The following is a 16002-nucleotide window of genomic DNA, read 5'->3' as shown; positions in this document are numbered from 1 at the left end:
AGGAACTTGAAGCCGCTCTGTCGCCTATTGTCACGGCGATTCTACAATCTGAGTACATCAGACGGGATTGACGGCTGTGGTTCATGGAGTCCTATCGATGGGGGCCGTCCGCCCACCCAGAGTGAGTTCACCCAGCAAGTGAGTCACATCTCCAACGTCCGGAGTTTGTGATTTTCAGTTTCTAAAGGTTCAGATCACGGGCTCATCTTCGGAAGGGCCAGGTGCTCAATCTGGAAGTCCTTGTATCTGCTTAGAAAGGAATCGCTGTCAATGTCGGATACTTGGACTGCGAGTTTCCGGACCGAAGTCGGATGGGGACCCGCAATCGCCATTGAGCCGGCTGGTGGGTCGGAGTTTCCAAACTCGGCTGGAATTTCCCGATCAGGACTCACTGGACTCTCTGGAGTGTATTCTGTATTTTGGCATTCTCCCCCAAGGAGAGAACTTTCACCAGGAAGCTGAGCACCATCGTAAATGCTCCCGATCACAATCGGCTCTGGGTGGAAAATCGCGCAGGATCAGGCAGACAACCCACCCGCATATCTCTCCAAGGGAGCCTAAGAGTGGACGAATTCGAGAATTCAGACTCTATCTCTCGATCCGTGGGAAAAACTACTGCCGACTTTGAGTTTTATGCAGTCCCCAAAGTTCTTGGGCAACGTCGGCGTGTGGGACAATATCGAGGATCAACCATGGATTTCTTCCGCGATCTTCAAAATACCAGGAGAAGAAACGGGATGGACAGCGGAAGGAGAGGCTCGTCGACCGGCGACTTGGGGGACGAGCCGGTGACCGATACTCGCCGCTCGAGTCGGGGACCCAACGAATCGAACTGAACCTACACAGGGGACACTACGGAGGAAAGGCGTCGATATTTGGGGTGATCTAAAACTCCGTCCGCTGGAGAGGATTTCTTTCTGTCCCCCAGCGACCTACCGCTTTCGACGTTCCCACAGATTCGCGCCAGAAGTACCTACTCGAAATTAGTCCCTCCGAGCGCAGGCCGGCCATCGAATCGTCGTTGGACGGCATCGTTGCCCGTCATTTTACAAGTGGAACCGCCTCTCTCCAGCGAAGCTAAGCTTCTCCGTCGACTGCTTGAATCGGCGATCGACTTCCCCTAGTTTTCGGAGGTACGTTCTCGGGCGGTCCGACTGGGCATCGAATATTTTTCGAGGGACCCACGTACACCGCAAAATACGGACGATGATAATCAGTCAGCTCAGAACAGGGACTGAAGGGACTCTTGGGCTACGCGCCCTAATGATCGAGTCGAGCCCCAGTGTATCGTTATTCGTAATCTCTTCAAGAAAAGACTCAGCGAGGGACGATCACTGCGCATCTTTTCGAAGCCTATCGCTAAAGAAAGGATTTGACTTTCAATTGGAGCAGCTCGGCATAGCCTCGATGTGGTCATTCTGGGAGAGGGCTTTCCGAGCGCTTCTCCCACCGTGAACCGTAAATAGAGCGCCCTCATGAGCATCCGTGGTCGCATTCACTGGAAATGAAGCGTTTCGAAACTATGGATAGGCGACGAGCTCGGGATCGTAAAAGAGGATTCCCAGCGAAGGATCCAGATCGATCTCCGGCTGACGATAGATGTCGACTGTATTTTGTCATTCTAAATTTACGCCTTTCAGCGTCCGTCATTCGCTGCTGAAGTTCCCCTTGCAGCAGAGCGGATCCTAGAACGAGTGTCGTGCTTGAGTCATTGGGAATCGTCGAGCGGAGATAGCCTTTCGTCCCTCGCTTCGTGACAACTCAGTGATCTTGCATCTGAGCATTACCACTCAGAATGCTCGAGGTGAGGATCGAGTATACAGCCCGGCTGGTTGGAGACCCGAGGGGATTCCTGACATGGATTCCATGGTTGATGGGAGTCTGATTAATTCTAGGTTGGAGAAATAGCTGAGAACCCCAGCCATATCCAAGAAGAGCCGCCGCCCTCGAGCAATAAATCGCGACTGTCGAAGTCAACCGCAGAACCAGATCCGAAACCTCCCCGAGAAGCAACATTGGCGCAAACATACGGAGAGATGAACTCCCTGCGGAGATACGTGTTGGAGATCATCCTCATGTGCTACATGTTTTCAATCATGATCACGAAGATTCCGCAAACGCAAATTTTCCTTGAAAAAGCTTGTGAGCTCAATCTCCATCTGAACCAGTCGGTCTGTCATCACATGCACGACCAGGAAGACGAGCCATTTTATAAAGCTGCGGCGAGAATCACAAAATCTATCGGACTCGCGAAAGACATCGCCACAACACTTCCGGGTGAGTCTTCTCGTACTTGAAAAAAAATTTCGGCCGGATCCAACTGGGACCGAAGACACTTATTCCCGCCGAAGACGATGATAACCGAAGTCTTTCATTCTAGGTGCGGTAGCTTCTGTCGTGGCTGGACAGTATATGACTCGTTACGGAGCCAAAGCTCCTCTGCTGTTGGCGCTCATCGGGAGTGTAGCAACTTCCTCGGGTGACTTGTACACTTTCTTCAACAGGGGCATCCCTCTCTATGTCAATGTTCTCACCGCGAGCCCGGAAGCTGTGACGGGTGAGCATTAGAAATCGATAAGTCAGTATGAGAGTTTGAATCTATGTGGGAAGTGCATCAGATGGCAAGAGTTAGAAGATCGTTTGGTATCGGCGATAGTCATCATCTTCCTCGCTCAGGGAACGAGCCTATTCTCGGCTGTGCCTTAAGGAAAAAACATGCGTCCTCATGTGCGTTCCCTCTGATGCAGAACAAAGCGATTTGATGCAAGCTCAAGGAGTTTCCTTCTAGGTGGAATCCTCGTATGCCTGACGGCAATATTCACGAACGTCACCGAGACCTGCCCGGCGGAGAAGAGGAAAAACCGTTTTCTGATGATTCAATTCTTCATCTTCCTCCCGGTTCTCCTCGCAACATTTCTAGGAGGACGCTTGTACCGCTCGTATGGTGTCGAAAGTCTGGCGCTGGCGGTCTACTTAGGTTTCGGGTTGTGTCTGCTGATTCTCTTTTTCTTCTATGAGGACTCGCGTGCGTATAATCTCCTTGAAGCTGAATATCTCCTGATCTCTGAACTGCCATTCCTTCAATGTGTGATCCCAGTCATTCTGGAACCCACAAATCTCTGTCTTCTTGGTCTCGAGAGAGAATAATTAGATTCTTCCTTGCAGCCATTTACGCAGAATCGAAGAGAGACACACTGCTTCAAGCTTGGAAACATTCGACGAGCTTGGAAACCTTCAAGCGGAGCTACTCATATCTGCGCAGGAAGCGACCTGGTCACGCGAGAGCTCAAATAATCTCGATGTTCTGCTGTCTGATGGTTGGGGTGGTCGCATTCTCAGGTGAGGCGCAATCCCTCAAGGGGGGCAATTTTTTAGAAGAGTAGTTCAGCCCCAGCGAACTGATCAATTAATTCAAGGGTAAACACAGTATATGTGTGTACAGACTACATTCTCTGAATCGTCGGTCATTTATTTGGTGGGAGTTAGAGCCAAATATTGTGAATTCACAGGGGCTGGAGATCTCGACCAGCTCTATGTGGCCCAAGCATTCAAATGGACGCCAGATGTCTATGGATATGTGAAGTCGGCCGTGATGTTGATCACCTACGTTCTGTCCGTGCCCTCGATGTTGATCTTAACGAAGGTCTTCAGATTCTCCGATCCGATGCTGGTGGCCATCGGGTTCGCTTCCATTGCGCTCAAGTCTTCACTGATGAGCGCTTTGAGCCTCGGAGTTTTCATGTACATAATTCGTGAGTACACTCAAGCTTCCAGTTGCTGAGCGAACGGGAGTGGTGGAGTTCTGCTGCCGATTCGGCCTGGGACTCAATGAACCTCCCCTTGAAGCCCTACCCTTCTCTTCCAGCGTCGATTGTGGGCCTACCGTTCCTGGTGGGCATCACGGCTATGCGCTCGCATCTTTCACGGCTTTTGGAACCTCATGAAGTGGCTGTGGTCTTCGCTCTGACGACAGCTTGCGAGCGGTTGACACCCACAATCGCTGATGTAGGACTGACGGCGATTTACAACGCGAGCAATGAATTCTTCCCGGGGCTTGCGTACCTCGTCGAAGGGATCGTGTTCCTAATCCCGCTGGCCGCTGCCTGGTGGGTTTCTCATGTATTCGCGTCGCTCCCCCTTTCTGTTCGATACCGGTTGTGCATCTTGAAAATAGAGACGGTATTAATTATGTGGTCTCTTTCTCAGTTTATGCTACAGGTGGACGAACTCGGAGGGATACCCACAGTACAAAGAATTGGAGGAGACCGTCGATTCCGAGGAACAAGCTTGAAGGCTGTGATCGGTGTGGATGAAATCTTAACATATCTCCGGTGAGCGGAGCTTCGCAAAGTTCGTCAATGCCGTACCTGAAGCAGGCGAGGCCCGGGGCGAAGCGGAAGAATCAAATTCCGACTCGAATCGTTGCCGCGCCCCGTCGGAAGCGGCGCCCGGGGCACGTGCCTCCCCTCCCCATAAAATGCGCCACCGGGATCGGTCTACAATCGCTCAGTGCCTGAACTCCGAATGTAGCGCCCCTTGTCTAGTCAATGCCTAAATAAATTGTGAACAGATGAATACGAGTCGGTCATTATTATTCCTGCGATGAGTAATCGCTAATCGTAGAATGATCTCGACAGCCCCTGGAGCAGGATTATTCTGTCCATTTTTGAGATATAGGCGATTTCAGGCTTTGCCCGCTCTGACGCATACCGCTCACAGGAAAACGCTGATCAGAGAAATCGTTAAGGCACCTGTCCTCTCATCCGTCTCCATGCACTTTGTTTCCCAGAATGCATGAGAGTTTCCTTCGAATCGGGGAGGTTTGATTCCATTTCGTCGGTCTCCATCGTTCACCGAGGACAGATAGAGATTTCCCGGGATTTACGATCCTCGTACCCCTAACTCACGGCGCTCCTTCCGCGCAGCTCCGCCGTACTCGCTGCCCTCAAGCGACTATTCGAAACCAAAGACACGGCCAAGCTCTCCCAAGAGCTCAATCGGGCTTACCCCGAATCCCCGGATCTCAAGTTTCTGTCCCCGGAACCACTCGCCGATGCCGAGGCCTACTTGAAAACGAGCGAGTCTTCCTTCGCCTTGGAGGCAGATTCATTCTTGGTCAAACTCGCCGAGAACCAGACTCTCCTGGCCAGACCGTTGACAGATGCCATGTCTTACCTCGCCGAAACTCGCACCCCGCTCGACTTCAAGGTCCTGGCTGAACGCCTCTCAGACATAGCCAAGACACTGATCGTCAGCACGAAGCTCAACGAAACAGCACGCATGGAGTTAGCGTGTTACGCCTTCAGAGTTCCCGTTTCGGTAGCTAAGACAGGACGTGGCGTGTCGTTGCTCGGGGCTTCCTTCGCTGAAAACGTGGAGCGACTCCGCAAAGACAAAAAGGTGCTGCTCGGCGACGAGCCTCCCTGTTCCACTCGGCACCGGCTGTATCCCCGCAAAGGACTAGGGCAAGATCGAGGGAGCCGTCGCACCCCGTGGCGTCAACCACACCGGAACGGACACGACTGGAATCAGAACAACTCGTGCCAGAATCCGTCGGCTTCGAAGGCCAATGCGTCTCGAAACGTCCCCGCCTCCTCCACTAGCGACAACGCGACACAAGCGCAAACCTCTGATACCAATTTCACATCACTTATGGAATACGCGTCCGCCTCCGTCACCATCAGGTGCGGGTCCCTGTGAGAAACAGTGACTTTATGTAGATCGACGGTGAGATCGTGCTGCTAGGGGCGGGCATGGGAGGGAGCCCTCGGAAGAGGATTCCGTCGTTCTCATGGAATTACAGTCAAGTCTTCCCAATCCGTGGTCGACTATCTGATATCTTTGACGGACATCCTTACCGGTGAGACGATTCGCACGACTATCCGTAGTTGTATTCCGGCTCGAGTTTCAAATTCGCTCTATATTAAACAAGCTTGGTGCAACGGATGATCAATTTTTCGGAGAGCTACTACAGTACTTTCAGGCGATGATCTTTTTGAGTTTGGTGGCCCTGAAAAGGGCCGTTTTGTTTTTGCTGTCGATGGAGAGGATGAAGACGATTACCCTCCGAAACCGTAAAGGGTACGTCCTTGTCTCTTGAGAGCGTAGACGACGTCCATGGCAGTGACGGTCTTCCTCTTGGCGTGCTCGGTGTAGGTTACAGCGTCACGGATGACGTTCTCGAGGAAAACCTTGAGGACACCACGGGTCTCTTCGTAGATCAAACCAGAAATACGTTTGACTCCACCACGACGTGCCAAACGACGGATGGCGGGCTTCGTGATACCCTGGATGTTGTCACGCAAAACTTTACGATGACGCTTGGCGCCACCCTTTCCGAGACCTTTTCCTCCCTTGCCGCGTCCAGACATGATTCTTCGTTCGAATGAGAAGTTGTAGCATCAGTAGCGGAATGGCGTTATATAGCTGCTCAGAGCACCGGCTCCGCCTTCCATGTGGCGAGGGTCACCGCCATTGGGATCCGGCTTTCTGAGAGGCTCCGGCTCTAAGATGTGGGCCGAGTAGAAGAACCCTCTTTCAGGATCAATCGCGTTCCGAGGGTGTGTGGCGCTCGGAGCGGTATTTCGAAATGCCGTCAGTCTCCGAGATTGAACCCTCAAAGCAGCGTCCATTTGCCGGGAATTCCTACTGGAGAACCCGTCTCTCTAGGTAGAAAGGGCTTCGCTGAATTCCTCAGATCCGTTGCGCTCGAAGACTTGAGCCCCTCTTGTTTTCACCGAGATTCGCCTCTGTTTCGGATTTGTCTTCTAGGCTCTGGGACTCCCCGAGCGTTCTGCGCACGTATCGGCGGCATCCCAGAATCACTCGACCAAGGAGTATGCCGCTGGATCCCGTCGAGCCTGCGGCCCTTGGATTTCCTGATTGCGAGAAGAGTTCCGCGACATCGAGAGAGCGACCAGGAGTTTCACCAATCCTGTGGTCGGGTAGTCGGAATGTGCTGCTATTGACGCGGCCAATAATCACGGTTTCGGCAGTGGACCTAATGAACAGCTCCAGTAGGAGAGGGATAGAGAGCGTTTGTACATGGAAACTCTCTATCAGAGATTCCGGAGAAAAATTCTCCGCTGCTCATTTCGCAGCGTCATCGATGGGAAGGCATGCGCGTCCTATCGAGAACGTCTGGTGGGAAATTCCCGACGACTTCTCGGTTTGAGGGTCCGCTCATATCTGTCATACTATGCGATGGAGGGAACTCCGGGACCGCAAGCTGATCTATTTCTGCGGAATTTCTCCGCATCGGAATCTTGAGTAGTGCACAAAGCGGGCTGAGGTTCTCACGAAGTCACTGGGAGAAGGACGCGTCAAATTTTTCAGGAGATCATAGGTGGGGGTTCAGGATCCCAGATCCGGTTTCCTTTCGTCGCTTAGAGCTACTAGCCGCATTGATCGCTGTTCGCTTGAAAACCTCCTTGGTGGAGCGAATGCGCACCTGCGTCGACACCGTTCGCTTCTACACGGACTCAATAATCGCCTTTCGTTGGGCGACCTCTGCGAAACCAGGTGCACGGAAAACGTCCGTGAGCAAGCGCGTGCGAGAGATTCAGGCAGGATCAAACCGGTAAGAGTGGTTTCATCTTAGTGGAAAGGTCGACTTATCTGATCCCGCAACTCGTGGCATCGGCGCCGAGGCATTGGTCGCATCAAAAGAGGAGTGGTCTGGGCCATGTTGGCTTCGCTTGCCTTCCGACTAAGGACCATTGTCACAACCCGTGCTCGGTGACAGTGTACTCGAGCCGATCCGTGGGGAGATCCGCGGTGTCGTTGCGTCAATTCTGAAGAGTCAGCCGCTTATTGATCTCACTCAGACATCACAGTTTTGCAGGTCGAGCGATCAGGGTAGTCGCGAACGTGTAGCTGTCCGCATCGCGATCACAACGGGCTCCGATTCCGGGGAGACGATTCTTGAAAACGCGGGCCGAGAACATACTCATCCGGGAGACTCAGCTGGAACATTTTGAGAGCGAGATAACTTCCACGGAGGCCGAAGATCGGGTCGCGGGCTGGACTAGGCTCAAATCATTGGAGCTCTCCATCGACACGGACGGGCTTCTCCGAGTTAAAACGAGACTCACGCTGGGACCGTTCTAAACCTACGACGAGATGAACCCAATCGTAATCCCGGGTGAGTCTCGCTTCGCACTGCTCCTCATCATAGACGCTCACCGCACGAACGCTCACTACGGAGTCGCGGACGTGTTGTCCCAGCTGCAACGTCGGTTTTGGATTACAAGCGTAAGACAAATCTTCAAATTCATTCCGCACCGGTGCGTGACCTGCCGAAAACGCGCCGCTCACTTCGAGCTAGTCAAATTTCAGTCAACCCCTCAAACGCTGCTCGCGCTGAGGCGATTCCTCGCAGCATACCCAGCTTTCACGCAAATCATATCCGACAATGGAGCTCCGAGAGTCAAAGCCGTCACCGATTTACCGTACATCCTCCAATGGCAGCCCCCTCCAAATGGAAGCCCTTCTCTAACAGAGGCCCCCCTGCCGGGGCTTTTGAGAAAAAAAAAGCCCCCCTCCAATAGAAGCCTCTCTCCAATAGGGGCTCCTCTCCAATGGGAGCCCCTCTCAACCGGCAGACCCCGCACTGCCGGAGTCGGCTGAGTAAAAGCTGACGCGATGGAATCTGGTCTGCGGCGCCCAGGGATTTCAACCCAGACCGGGGAGACGCTCTCTTCCAGAAATCCATCATCACTTTTCCAGAGCAAGATTTCTCTTGTAACATTAGAAGCCCCCCTCCAATAGTAGCTCCTCTCCAGTAGAAGCCCCTCGCCGGAGGTATTTGAGAAAATAGAAGCCCGGGTCGCTATTGGAGGATTTACGGTAAAAAGCCTCTTCTACTCCGGGAAACATCCAGACGCTCATGAGTTTTTGGCTGGACGTTCCATCGATTGGAATTTTATCTGTCCGCGATCCCCCTGGCACGGCGGCTTCGTCGAGAGCGCCGTCGGCTTGATCGAATCTGCGCTCATCAAGACGTTAGGGCGCAGTCTCATCGGCTTCGAGGAGTTCCGGACGATTCTCTGCGAGCTTGCCGGTGTGATTAGCGAACGACCTTTCAGCCTTGTTTCGTCTGATGCAGGTGCGCCCTCCGCCATCACCCCTGCCCACTTCTTGCGGGTTGGCTCGCGTTACCCATTACTGGCTCAGACAATACCGGTCGATCAGCCGCGTAGTGACGAGCTGTTCAGTCCGCACGAACTGCGGAAGGGTCTCTCCGCTCGCACAAACAATTTCAAGAACCTTTCAGTCCGCTAGTTCCGAGAATATTGGTCCCTACTGCGTTCGGCAAATACAGCGAAAGGAAAACGATCTCCAGCAATCAAGGCGGCGACGTCTGCGTTCTCCGTGGGGAAAATGTGGCTCGCATCCGTTGGTCCTTGTTTCGGATCCTGGAGGCTCATCCAGGACGAGTTGGCCTGGTCCGCACGGTCAGGTTCAGCAATGAACGGATCTCGCGTCGTGCCGCCCAGCTGTTGTTCCCGCTGAAAGCCCACGTTTCATCATTCGATGTTCCGATAACCGCCTACGCCGGAGAGGCCCAGGATTCGAAGCCAAATACCGTTGCTCACCTATTACCCGTGGGTGAACCGTGTTCCTCGGAGATGTAAATCTCAGCGAATCTGAATATCTGCGGTTTCTAGGCCCGGTCGGAATGTTGTACAGTCGTGAACTCAGTTGTCGTGGTTCACGCTTGGTTTTGTCTCATTCTGGTCGGACAATTGTGATGCCTTGGATAATGAGCCGCGACGTATGAAATGCAAAGCCTTTCGGGTAGTGTTTCGATTACTCTAAATGACTCCCATTTGGTTAACCCAATTCGGCTCTGTGACGCCGTCTTCTTCCCTCACAATGAATGTGCGTGTGTGCGCCCGAGCGCGTCACATACAGATCGGCATGTACCGTTTAAAATCGGGCACTCGCTTGTTCTCAGGTTTCTCCGAACAAACTCCGATTGCCATATCCGTAAATTGCAGATAAGCGTCCTGACTTCTTGAGCGAGTTGGGTAGAGTCCCCCGGGCAGAGTTCGTTTCGAGTAAGAGCGAGCACGCGAAATTCTCGCATAACCTCTCGAGCATGCTCGACGACCGTGATGCGCCTCTTTGATCTCGGACGTGTTCAGTTCTTCTTAGGGTGTTGTGAATGTAAGCTTCCAGCTCCGTTCAATGAAATCATCAACCGAGATCATTATGATTCAACTTCTCTGCGGCACCGGCGCCGGCGTTCAGGAGTGAGCCACATTCAAGCCGGATGAATAATAAAATCTATTGCATCCGACTACGCCGGGCGGAGGTCTATTGGGGCTATAGTCCCCTCTCAGATGATGCGTTCCCAATGTTATGGGTAATGGTCGTTCAACTGTCACGTCCCCGGAACTACTCATCAATTTTCAACTCCAATGTCGCGGCTTGAATTTCCCTTTCTTCTCCGGTCAGAACTTTTATCCAATCATTATTCGAACGGGGAGGCTCATGCGTAGAGAAATTTGATCTCATTAATTTTGGTGGCCCTTAAAAGGGCCGTTTTTTCCTTCAGGAGATTAGAATCTACTTCGATGAGGTGTACTTGGTGACAGCCTTGGTTCCTTCAGAGACGGCGTGCTTGGCCAACTCTCCGGGTAGAAGGAGCCTCACAGCGGTCTGGACTTCCCGAGAGGTGATGGTCGACCTCTTGTTGTAGTGGGACAGACGAGAAGCTTCGGCAGCAATACGCTCGAAAATGTCGTTCACGAACGAGTTCATGATAGACATGGCCTTCGAGGAGATACCGGTGTCGGGGTGGACTTGTTTCAACACCTTGTAGATGTAGATAGAGAAAGATTCCTTCCTCCTGCGCTTCTTCTTCTTCTTGTCGGTGGCACGGACGTTCTTTTGGGCCTTACCGGCCTTCTTCACGGCCTTTCCACTGGCTGCAGGCGGCATCGTTCAAGTCAAGCTCAAACGAGAGTGAGCAGCTCTGGTGGATCGTTTCTATTTGAGTGTTTGGACTGGGGCGGAAAGAGCGGAATTTCTGCCGCCTTTCGAGAGAGGGGCGGCTCCGCTCCGCGACAGAGCCCGCCCAGCTTCATATATAAACTGGGAGAGCTGAACTCAGAGCAATCGTCAGTTTCCAACTCACGTACTATCAACATGTCTGGACGCGGAAAGGGAGGAAAGGCAAAGTCGAAGGCGAAGACCCGTTCGTCTCGTGCGGGACTTCAGTTCCCTGTCGGTCGTATCCACCGTCTCCTCCGCAAGGGAAACTATGCTGAGCGCGTCGGTGCTGGAGCCCCCGTCTACCTCGCCGCTGTGCTTGAGTACTTGGCTGCTGAAGTTCTCGAGTTGGCAGGAAACGCTGCCCGTGACAACAAGAAGACCAGAATCATCCCCCGTCATCTTCAATTGGCCATCCGTAACGACGAGGAATTGAACAAGCTCCTGTCCGGTGTGACCATCGCCCAGGGTGGTGTGTTGCCCAACATCCAGGCTGTCCTTCTCCCCAAGAAGACCGACAAGGCTGCTGCCTAAGTCATTCTTCGGCAAAAACAAACGGCCCTTTTCAGGGCCACTAAACTCTAAAAGATCGATTCCACCTTCGAGCCTGCCGGTCGACGAACTGCATTGAAAATTGGGTAAAATCCGATTCACGCATTGGAGCTTCATTTTGTTGTTCACTGTCTAGCAAACACTCATTCCTTCCACTCTCGATGAGTTTCACAAATTTTTTCCGTCCTTAAGTCAAGTTGAAGTGCACTCGGCTTGTGTTATGCATAGTATCAGGGGAGACACAGCGAAGCGAGGGCGTCCATGGACCCTAGGTCGAATCAAATCACTCATGATTCATGATAACCGGCAGACGATCGACCCGAAAACCAAGCAAAAAGAAGGCTTATCAGAGGGTGTTTCTCCTTGAAGGAGGTCCGACGGATGAGGCCTATGAGTTTTAGAAGTGCTCATTCCTGCGGGGTATATCTAGTTGACTATTGGAGTACTTGGCTGCCGAATTTCTCGAGTAGGTACGAAATACCGCTCTTGGATACAAGAAGTCAAGAATAATCCGCCATAATCCCCGAACAAGCTCCAATCCGGAGTCGCAATCGCATAGTATGGTACATAATCGCCAGTACCTCTGGAATGTGAGCCGACCTCATTCACTCCTTTGCCGGCACAGAAGACATTCGACTCGCGGGACCATAAAATTGCGAGAGGGCTCTTCATCTCGATTTTTTTAAATTCCCATCGTATGTCAGATAGGAATTTCACCCATTCGGAGCACTATCGACCCACGAAGGTCTCCGTGCCCGCTCATGTGCTCATGTCGAGGCGAATCTGTGAATCTCTCCCATTAGTATGTGTTCTATTCCGAATTTCATAGACCCACACTGAACCCCCGATTCTTGCTGATTCTCATTCCGACGCGACGAGGGCGTTTCATATAGGAATCGTAGAAGATTGATGGGTCATTATTGCGGAGCAGGAATCAAGATACGATTTGTAGCTAGTATGATGATTGATGTGTGATGATTTCATACACTAGTTCAGCTGCGCGTCCGGGGGAAAGTCTACAGGGATAATGGAAGGAAGGGAATTCGAATGCCCCGATACGCTCTGCGACGATAGGCGAATATTGCTTTACTGGAATGGAGGAGCACACAGGAATGCAACTACTCGACGTCCAAGTTTACGCAAGTGATTGTATTGTATGACTGGAGGTGCCTTGTCGCAATCTGTTTTTATTATCGCGTATCGAAATTGTAAAACTAGTGACCGGAATGAATCGGCCCCAGTAAGGTAGTTCTTTATTCAGCCAATCCTCCAAAGGGAGCAGAGAGCTTGTTCAATGAATAAAAAACCAGTGCAGATCCGGGCGATGATCTCTTAAAGTTTGGTGGCCCTGAAAAGGGCCGTTTTTTCCTGCCGAAGGAGAGTTTGACGTGATTAACCTCCGAAACCGTAGAGGGTACGTCCTTGTCTCTTGAGAGCGTAGACGACGTCCATGGCGGTGACGGTTTTCCTCTTGGCGTGCTCGGTGTAGGTGACAGCGTCACGGATGACGTTCTCAAGGAAAACCTTGAGGACACCACGGGTCTCTTCGTAGATCAAACCAGAAATACGTTTGACTCCACCACGACGTGCCAAACGACGGATGGCGGGCTTGGTGATACCCTGGATGTTGTCACGCAAAACTTTACGATGACGCTTGGCGCCACCCTTTCCGAGACCTTTTCCTCCCTTGCCGCGTCCAGACATGATTCTTCGCTCGAATGAGAAGTAGAATCTGACTGGCACCCCGGTATTTTATACTCGCCCGGAGCACCGGCGCCGCCCTTCATCTGGCGAGGGTAGCCAATCCGAGGGGCACTCGACACAGCTGTTCGGCTCCGGAAGATTCAACGCGCTCGGCCCGGAGAAATCGATAGTCCATGATCAACGCGCGGGTAGGCTTTCAGGATAAATCGAGAATTGATCCGATGCAGATTACATACGCATTCGCTCCCGTCATAATTCCAAATGAAACCCTCCTATGCTGATTCCCGAGAGAGCGGCACGTTGGGGGGATTCTACGCCGTGATTCCCCTCCGAAAAGCAAGGCGAAATGTGGGAACCTTGCTCGCAATCGAAGTCTTTTCCTCCTGATGAACAGTCGTTCCAGATCGCAGACTCCCTAGGTTTCAGTCGCGGCTCGACGAGTTGGTGATCATCATCATCATGCCCGTCAATACTCTGCGACGGCTTTTCATCCTTTGGTGCTATTTGCAAGAGCACGGCAATTCCTCTCTCGGAACGACCATGGGACGTGAGGATGAGTATGCCTCACCGGTGAGTGGGAATGCTCTTTTATTAGGTTTCGTGAAGCCCATAAAAGGATGACTCCGAATGAGCGTGCGAGACTCGTTGGACTCGTAAGAACTGAAATTGTACGTCGCTGAAGGCATAAAAGAATTGAGTGTATCTCCAGGGCGTGTTTCCCCTCCCGTAGCGCTGCCTAGCCTGGAATTTCCGATTTCTCCAATTGAGCTGAGCGGATCTTGCTTAGCGAGCGTCGATCGAGGCGGCGCTTGCGCGGCGCTGCAGAGGGGCTAGTCCTCCTCTCTCTCGTCATATATAAGAGTGGTCGACTCAGAGCTCCGCAACCCTAGTTTCGGCGCGCATTCGTTCGCAATGGCTCGTACTAAGCAGACCGCTCGTAAATCCACCGGAGGAAAGGCTCCGCGTAAGCAGCTCGCCACCAAGGCTGCCCGCAAGTCCGCCCCGGCCACCGGTGGTGTCAAGAAGCCCCATCGTTACAGGCCCGGTACCGTCGCTCTTCGTGAGATCCGTCGTTACCAGAAGTCGACTGAGCTCCTGATCCGCAAGTTGCCTTTCCAGCGACTTGTTCGTGAGATCGCTCAGGACTTCAAGACCGATCTGCGTTTCCAGAGCTCAGCCGTCATGGCTCTTCAGGAGGCCTCAGAGGCTTACCTCGTCGGTCTGTTCGAAGACACCAACCTGTGCGCCATCCACGCCAAACGTGTCACCATCATGCCCAAGGACATCCAGCTGGCTCGTCGTATCCGCGGAGAGCGTGCTTAAGTCACACGTATCCGTGAGATAGAAAAAAACGGCCCTTCTCAGGGCCACCCAATTCTATGAGATCATGACTCCGTGGCTAAGGCGAAATATGCGTGCAACTTCCAGCAAGAATATAGGACACTATGCTGTCTGAGAACATGGGCGATTCGGGAGCTGATTCGTTCAGAGATATCCTATCTAGAATCCGACACATGGATTGGGACGCTACCCATTATTGACGAACGAAACAAAATAGATCAATGAGGAAGAATTCTCCATATCATGAATTTCATATTCATTTTCCACATGTTCCTAATACAGAGCGCTCTCCACACGCATCTGTAGCGACGACACCGTCGTGACGTCCCCGACGGCAAGCGGGAGCATTTTCACGAAACTGAATTACTTCTTCCTGGACCCGATCAGGCTCGGAGCGGGCTTGACAATTTTGTTTGTGAATAGCTCCTCCTCCAGATGAGGTGGATTGAGCCCATCTTGATCAGACTCTTCATGGAACTCATGAGAAGCGATTTCATTATCATTGATCTCGGTCAATTGGGTCCGCGGCGGAAGTAGAGCGCTAAATGCGTCGACGATTCCCCTGACCGAAGTGCGGATTCAGACTCTTGCCGTCTCACAATAAATACTCCTCCTAATGCCGGATGCGGATATACGTAAATTGATGTAAATTTTCCAGCAGACGGACAGTCCCTGATGTTCGGGCCGTCTCTCATGAATGGGCAGCACTCAGACGTTCGGAAAATACACGGATATGCCCTTCAATTGAAATATTTTCGGTGTTCAGGTATCGCTGCTCCAGATGCCTATCCGCCAGTGGATTTCGGGTTCGATTTCGATATTTCATTCTATTGCTCGAAAAATGAATCTGCGTGATGGTCGGCCCGTTGAGAGAACTTAGACTCAAGGCTTGGGAACAGTCGCTCTTGTTCATTTTGGTGGCCCTGAAAAGGGCCGTTTTTTCACATCGGAGGATGCAATTTACTTGGAAGAGGTGTACTTGGTGACAGCCTTGGTTCCTTCAGAGACGGCGTGCTTGGCCAACTCTCCGGGGAGAAGGAGCCTCACAGCGGTCTGGACTTCCCGAGAGGTGATGGTCGACCTCTTGTTGTAGTGGGACAGACGAGAAGCTTCGGCGGCAATACGCTCGAAAATGTCGTTCACGAACGAGTTCATGATAGACATGGCCTTCGAGGAGATACCGGTGTCGGGGTGGACTTGTTTCAACACCTTGTAGATGTAGATGGAGAAAGATTCCTTCCTCCTGCGCTTCTTCTTCTTCTTGTCCGTGGCACGGACGTTCTTTTGGGCCTTACCGGCCTTCTTCACGGCCTTTCCACTGGCTGCAGGCGGCATCGTTCGAAGCGACTTCAAACGAGAGTGAGGAGCACCACAAGAGCGTTCGTATTTCAATGTTCGGACTGGGGC

General features: G+C 52.3%; 7 protein-coding genes across 7 annotated transcripts; 3 read left to right on the top strand and 4 right to left on the bottom strand.

Annotated features, from left to right (window-relative positions):
• The first annotated feature begins 1795 nt into the window (after positions 1-1795).
• On the top strand, positions 1796-4564 carry LOC100897751 (uncharacterized). The gene is made up of 8 exons (XM_003746368.2): positions 1796-1804; positions 1896-2277; positions 2381-2557; positions 2789-3025; positions 3166-3339; positions 3510-3752; positions 3866-4106; positions 4207-4564. Exons 1-8 carry the CDS (start codon positions 1796-1798, stop codon positions 4289-4291), a joined length of 1548 nt encoding a protein of 515 aa, XP_003746416.2. The 3' UTR covers positions 4292-4564.
• Positions 4565-6059: 1495 nt separating this feature from the next.
• Positions 6060-6389, bottom strand: LOC108864640 (histone H4). The gene has a single exon (XM_018640693.2). The coding sequence runs from the start codon at positions 6369-6371 to the stop codon at positions 6060-6062; it is 312 nt and encodes a 103-aa protein (XP_018496209.1). The 5' UTR covers positions 6372-6389.
• Positions 6390-10572: 4183 nt separating this feature from the next.
• On the bottom strand, positions 10573-10947 carry LOC100902948 (histone H2B). Its single transcript, XM_018640688.1, has one exon. The coding sequence runs from the start codon at positions 10945-10947 to the stop codon at positions 10573-10575; it is 375 nt and encodes a 124-aa protein (XP_018496204.1).
• A 207-nt stretch (positions 10948-11154) lies between these two features.
• LOC100897606 (histone H2A) lies at positions 11155-11532 on the top strand. Its single transcript, XM_003746367.2, has one exon. It carries the CDS (start codon positions 11155-11157, stop codon positions 11530-11532), a length of 378 nt encoding a protein of 125 aa, XP_003746415.2.
• A 1410-nt stretch (positions 11533-12942) lies between these two features.
• Positions 12943-13254, bottom strand: LOC108864639 (histone H4). Its single transcript, XM_018640692.1, has one exon. The coding sequence runs from the start codon at positions 13252-13254 to the stop codon at positions 12943-12945; it is 312 nt and encodes a 103-aa protein (XP_018496208.1).
• Positions 13255-14090: 836 nt separating this feature from the next.
• Positions 14091-14577, top strand: LOC108864641 (histone H3). Its single transcript, XM_018640694.1, has 2 exons — positions 14091-14112; positions 14156-14577. Exon 2 carries the CDS (start codon positions 14167-14169, stop codon positions 14575-14577), a length of 411 nt encoding a protein of 136 aa, XP_018496210.1. The 5' UTR covers positions 14091-14112; positions 14156-14166.
• A 978-nt stretch (positions 14578-15555) lies between these two features.
• LOC100902800 (histone H2B) lies at positions 15556-15933 on the bottom strand. The gene has a single exon (XM_018640686.2). It carries the CDS (start codon positions 15928-15930, stop codon positions 15556-15558), a length of 375 nt encoding a protein of 124 aa, XP_018496202.1. The 5' UTR covers positions 15931-15933.
• Positions 15934-16002: the final 69 nt, after the last annotated feature.

This window comes from Galendromus occidentalis, unplaced genomic scaffold, assembly GCF_000255335.2.
Source record: "Galendromus occidentalis unplaced genomic scaffold, Mocc_1.1 scf7180000077496, whole genome shotgun sequence".
Lineage (NCBI taxonomy): Eukaryota > Metazoa > Arthropoda > Arachnida > Mesostigmata > Phytoseiidae > Galendromus > Galendromus occidentalis.
Note: the sequence above shows the minus strand (reverse complement) of the source record. Positions and strands in the feature narration are given on the sequence as shown.

Coding starts and splice junctions, on each gene's coding strand:
- LOC100897606 (XM_003746367.2), top strand. CDS start 11,155: ATGTCTGGACGCGGAAAGGGAGGAAAGGCAAAGTCGAAGGCGAAGACC.
- LOC108864641 (XM_018640694.1), top strand. CDS start 14,167: ATGGCTCGTACTAAGCAGACCGCTCGTAAATCCACCGGAGGAAAGGCT.
- LOC108864639 (XM_018640692.1), bottom strand. CDS start 13,254: ATGTCTGGACGCGGCAAGGGAGGAAAAGGTCTCGGAAAGGGTGGCGCC.
- LOC100902800 (XM_018640686.2), bottom strand. CDS start 15,930: ATGCCGCCTGCAGCCAGTGGAAAGGCCGTGAAGAAGGCCGGTAAGGCC.
- LOC100897751 (XM_003746368.2), top strand. Junction 2,558..2,788: donor GAGCCCGGAAGCTGTGACGG/GTGAGCATTAGA, acceptor GTTTCCTTCTAG/GTGGAATCCTCGTATGCCTG. Junction 3,340..3,509: donor TGGGGTGGTCGCATTCTCAG/GTGAGGCGCAAT, acceptor GTGAATTCACAG/GGGCTGGAGATCTCGACCAG.
- LOC108864640 (XM_018640693.2), bottom strand. CDS start 6,371: ATGTCTGGACGCGGCAAGGGAGGAAAAGGTCTCGGAAAGGGTGGCGCC.
- LOC100902948 (XM_018640688.1), bottom strand. CDS start 10,947: ATGCCGCCTGCAGCCAGTGGAAAGGCCGTGAAGAAGGCCGGTAAGGCC.